This window comes from Apaloderma vittatum, unplaced genomic scaffold (assembly GCF_000703405.1).
Source record: "Apaloderma vittatum isolate BGI_N311 unplaced genomic scaffold, ASM70340v1 scaffold38365, whole genome shotgun sequence".
NCBI lineage: Eukaryota > Metazoa > Chordata > Aves > Trogoniformes > Trogonidae > Apaloderma > Apaloderma vittatum.
In genome coordinates this window covers 3,005-8,331 of record NW_009718375.1, presented here as the reverse complement: position 1 = coordinate 8,331, position 5,327 = coordinate 3,005, and the positions used below count along the sequence as shown (strand labels likewise).

Here is a 5,327-nt window from a genome sequence, read left to right as displayed (position 1 = left end):
GCGATCGGCTTATAGCCCTGTGGCCCCGCTCGCAGTTCTGCCGGTAGCCCCCGTACCGGCAAGCAGAGTAGCTGGTGCAGCCAGAGAGTCCCACCAAGTCCATCGGGCCGGCTTCCGAGTAGCTGGGCACCAGCTGCTGGTTGGATCGGATGTGCCACTCCAGCTCGGTGCTGTCCACTGTGTTGACGCGAGGCATCCTCCGGCAGAAGGAGCGCTCCTCGGCCGGCGTCACTGCCACGTAGTCAAACCCAAAGAGTTTCTCCACGTGGTAATGGACGTAGGAGGTGCGGTACTCATTTAGCACCCGCAGGGGCCAAGATAGGGTCAGCAGAGCCGCCACCCAGAAGACATAATGGGATACATACCAAGGCAGGTTGTCTGGGTCGGAAAAGGCCACCATATATTCCTTGAAGTCCACATTTTTGAGGTGCATCCCCTCCCTGGCTTCCATGTAGTCATCCAGGCCCTCGTTCTCTGTGAAGAAGCGGGCCCGCTGGGTCAAGTAGGAGTTCTCCGACTCCACGTTGGCAAAGCTGAAACACTTGGTGAAGCGGAGACGTGTGGCTGGGTAGCTCTCCAAGTCAATGAGGTCCTTGGAGATGTCCTTAACTCCACAATTGGAATAATCGAACTCGGCCTCTGCCACATGGGTGTTGACCCGCTCGTGATACACTTGCGTGGTGGTGTAGGCATCCCCATTGCGGTAGCGGGTAACCTGCCGGGTCCTGCGGACGTAGTGGTAGCTGATGGCCTTCCACCAGATGCACGGAGTCGCCTGCTGCATCCGCTGCACTCGCTCATGCACGCTCTCCACATCCACTTTGTACTGCAGCTCGTTGCGGGTGTAGCAGTGCCAGCACTCCACCAGGTACACCACATAGAGCATCACCAAGAAGGCCAAGGGGATGTAGACGTAGCCGTTGGAACAAGGGCTGTCATGGTACATCATGGACTTGCCCTTGTAAGCGCTGTCAAAGGTCAGCCTGGTCACCTTGGTGACATGGCACCACGTCATGGCTCCCACACAGCCGTACATGAGGAGGGACAGCAGCAGGCATTTCCAGTGGGACTCTCGGCACAGGGACTTGCTGAGAGACTGCTTCACTGGCCGCTGCTGCTTTGGGGGACCGTGGAGAAGGGGAGAGAAAACAAGAGAGGAGTGATATAAGAAAACTGTAAGGTAATTAAACAACATCTTAAACAATGTCCACTACAGTGATGAAACTAAAATGTCCATTTTTAGCCTGCAATGCAAGCAAAATTGCAAGAACCACAGGAACCAGATGGTCTACAAGGAACTACTACCTGGTGGGAGCCAGTCCTGCGGTTTGAGGGACTGCTAGCTCAACATTCTGCGTCAAAGGTAAGAAGGACATAGGGAAGAAGACTTCAGGCCTTCCTCCTGAAGATCCCAATTTGCGACCACCAGACGGCAATATGCACGCGCCAGGAGGAGGAGATGTATGATAATGAGTTCTTGGAAATAATTATAATAATTATGCCTATTCCCTGAACTAATTGTACTAACCCGGTCTACCCTCATGAATATGTATGCCTGCCTATGAATATGTATGTTTTCGTGTGATAAATACCTGCCTGTTTGACAAAGCAGTGTGCAAGCTTTGAGGAGAGATCCCCTTGCACCTGGCGCCGTAATAAAGCATACCTGCTTAATAGTCACCAAGACTACTGAGTCCTGATTTCGGCTTTTCACAGCATCAAGAGACAGTAGGCTGCAGGGGCAGGGGGAAGGGGAGCAGAGGCAAGGTGGCACCTGTCGCTCCTCAAACATGGACGAAACAGCAGATTCCGTGGGACTCTCAGCCTCAGTGGGCAGGCTGGAGGCTGGGATCTCCCCCAGGATGGCAGTCCTGCAGTGTGGGCAGCTGTCACCCCCCTCACGGTGCTCTGACCCTCCATGGAAGATGGTCAGAGCCCAGCTGGACATGGAGGAAAGAGTCTGAGGGCAGCTCTGCCTGCCTCCTGAGCATCCCCCTTTTTCCACAGGGAGTAACTCCCAGCACTGCCACATCTCGGGCAGGGGTACTAAAGCAGGGAGGATCTCCCCTGCACATCTCAGCTCCTGCATCCATCCCACCAGTGCAGCCAGCTCTAACCGATGAGTGGTCCCACCCGAATACCTCACCAAGGCTCATCTCACTGCGCCTCCCACCGCTGATACATGAGGCTCTTCCCCCTTTCCCAGTCATGACCAACAGCAACATTCAAGTTTCTCCTACCAGGGCAACACAAGCAGCCTGGGGTGCCTGTAAGGAGGAGAAACAGACCTTCTGCACCTGGAAAGGCCTCTGGTAATAGCAACTCCCACTACCACACTTGGCAGCCCAAGGGGCACTGAAGTGCTTCTCAAGTGCTTTACAAACCACAGAAGCAGGAAAGTACTTTTCCAAGACTGAAACGAAGCTGCCTCTGGTGGAAGAAAAAGCCAATATGAAATAACATCCTAAAAGGTGTTCAGGCAGGCAGTGAAGAGCACCCTGACACAGCAGGGAGGGCGAGTGGCCAGTCACCACTGCCAGCAAATGCTCCTGCCTACACTGGGTATTTTTTGAGTTGTGATAGCCTGTATTTGTCAAAAACTGTTCGCAGGTCTTTCGTGGTGAGCAAAGGGCAGAACTTCTTCAATAGGACTTCTAAAGGGGATTGCACCTGTGCCTTCACCATAGGAACCATGCATGCAAGGTTTCACAGAGAGCTGAGAAAAATTCTCACTTAGGGAAACCTCTGTCGCTCTCTGCAACACCCTGAAGTCTCAAGTATTGATCCAGCTTGGTCAGTGAGACCTGGCACTATCACACCCAAAGGGAGAATGTGCAGAGGTTATCTGGTCTCTTATCCAAAAGACTTCATCCAGTCCAGATGCCATCCAACCCAGCAATCTCCATACGTACAACCTGAGAGAGGAGGGCAAGAACCTCAGCCTTATGTAGGTGCCAGAAAACTCGGTAAGAGGATTTCAGCTTTGCTCTCTCTCCCCAGCTGCACACAGCACGTCTCCCGAGCTCACCTCCACTGTTGTAAGGGCTAACACCAGCTGTAATGACACCACCCAAGGCAAGGAAGTTCAAGCCTGTCCCTATCCCATTCCCCTCCATTCTTCAGTGCACTGAGCTGGAGAGTTCTTTCATCCACGGATCTCAAAAAGCTTAATGGGCTTAATGGACCCCCTAGAAAGCAGGGGGCTACTTTCACTCTTGAATGAAAAGGAAACTTAAAGCAGGAACCATAGATCACAACACCACTGACAGGCCTAGGGACAGATTTGACCCTCTCCTTTCCTCTAGGAAATCCCCACCGCTGTCCCTGAAGAGCCCCTCAGCCCTGGCTTGGTCACCTAGAGTCCCACATGCTAAGCATTCCTCCGTACACCTCGCCAAAGCCTGGTGCACCCCATGCCAGTGGGACTTCTGCCACTGTGATTAGCAGGGCTGGATCTGGCCCAGATCTCCAGCCGAGGTTTCTCTCCCGGGGACAGGGAGCTTCCCCTCTTGCCCGCCCCACCAGTCAGCCTGTGACAAGGATTGCAGACGGCACATGCAGAGGGACGGCAAGGGGAACAGTGTCCTGCTGGGGCTCCTGAGCATCAGTAGTGCTGAGCCCCCCTCTTTGGGGCCACCAGCTGAGAGTGGCAGCTGGTGACAGAGACACAGAGCCTAGAGAAGGCAGGTGGTGTGCAGGCAGCAGGGACTGGGGCACCCTCAGCTTCCCAGTGCAACCCACCACTGCGGCAGCCTCAAGGTTCACAGGACACGAAGGGAACCTGTGGTTACCGGAGTCTGCCTGGATCTCTCTGGCTTTGCTCGGCTGCAGCACAGCTCTGCTGTGCCACTACCCAGCAGGCTGAAGGTTTCCTCTCCCACAGCTGCCTTCTGCATTGCAAATCTTTCCCAGCAGCGACAGCCCTGGCTGTGAGGCTCAAATGGGATAGCTCAGGCAAAAGAGGAGCGTGGGGAGGGTCTAAATGGGGACCTCAGTGAGATGCAAGGCACACGCTAACCCTGGGCTGTCTGTGGGGCGATAGGGCTTGCACAGACACAGTGCCTGGTTCAGGGAGGGGAGGAAGGTGGATCTCCAAGTGGAGCACAAGGAATAAAGCAAAGCATTCAGCTCACTCATTCACAAAGTTGGGGAAGAGGTACCAGGGAGAGAGGTCTTTGGCCACGTCCATTTCAGAAAAGCAAATCCCACCTCCTGGTTGCTCCCCAGCCCCTCACATTCTGCACTGCCTGAGAAGGGCGATGCTGGCTGTTGCCCTGCAGAGATGCAGGCAAGCCCAGCTGCAGTTACCCACCCGGGACAGGGAGCACGGTGCAGCCCCGGCTTGGTTCCAGGAACTGTGTTAGCAGGGCTCTAGTCCACACGTTAGTCTCCTCCTAGGACTACGCAGCATGTAGATACTGCAGAGCTTTTACAGTGTCACACTAACCTCTGCTGTAAACTGTTTACAACCCAGTTTTGTCCTAGGTATTTAAGGTAAAATACATATACATCAGCCTCGATGGTGAGGTTCCTGAAAGCTGATCAAGTGCCAATGGCAGGGGATACAACCACAGCAGAGACGGAGGAGGAGCCAGCTGCAGAGTCTAATCCCAATAGGAACTGCAGCATCGCTGCTCCTCTCCCGGGCTGCACAGGGCTCACAGGAGCAAACAACCAGCTCGGTGGCTTCCCCCCACAGAAGCAGCTGAATAAGGCTGCCTCTTTGAGCTCTTAACCAGCTCCGAGAAGTCCAGCACAGCAAACACACAGATGAAAAAGCCGCGGGAAGGGAAATCCTTTCTGTCCCAGAACAGTGTCACTGGGAGGAGAGCAGGCTCTGATACAAATGCCATCGTCATCTGCCCGCTGCAGTCTGATGGAAGGAGGCGAAAGGCTTGCCCTACTTCACTGCAAACAGGGTTTCCCTCCATCACCAGGAGCCTCCTCTGTTGCTCAAGCTTGAGCACTGGAGAATGGTAAGCAAATCTGCTATTGCAGGTATATCTAAACATCTCTGCAGTGCTAGAGGGCAGAACTAATGCAGCCATGGCTCATCCAGAAAACCCTTTGTGGGATCCCAGTCAATTCCCTTCTCTGTGCGTCAGTTCACCAGCTAGAACACATGGGACAACCCTTAACAAGCGCCTGGGTGCTAACAGCAACACAAATTGGGAAAGGCAAGGGGTAGACAGCTGCTACAGCCTCCTCTCCCTTATACATAGTGTTTGCCTCTGACGTGGCGCCTGAGGTGAAAGGAGATGGAGACCCACACTTGCAGCTGCTGCCCTGCTATGCACTGGAAGGGATGGAGGGGATGACTTACGAGC

The 5,327-nt window shown here is 54.1% G+C and overlaps 1 protein-coding gene across 1 annotated transcript in view; it reads right to left on the bottom strand.

Annotated features, from left to right (window-relative positions):
* Positions 1 to 1,117, bottom strand: part of TMEM151B (transmembrane protein 151B) — a gene marked incomplete at its 5' end in the record, with an annotated part of 1,417 nt that extends 300 nt beyond the window's left edge. Inside the window, one exon of the mRNA XM_009870223.1 lies at positions 17 to 1,117. Within this exon, the coding sequence (XP_009868525.1) occupies positions 17 to 1,117 (1,101 nt within the window). The remainder of the gene's footprint in view (positions 1 to 16) is intronic.
* Between the last annotated feature and the right edge of the window lie 4,210 nt (positions 1,118 to 5,327).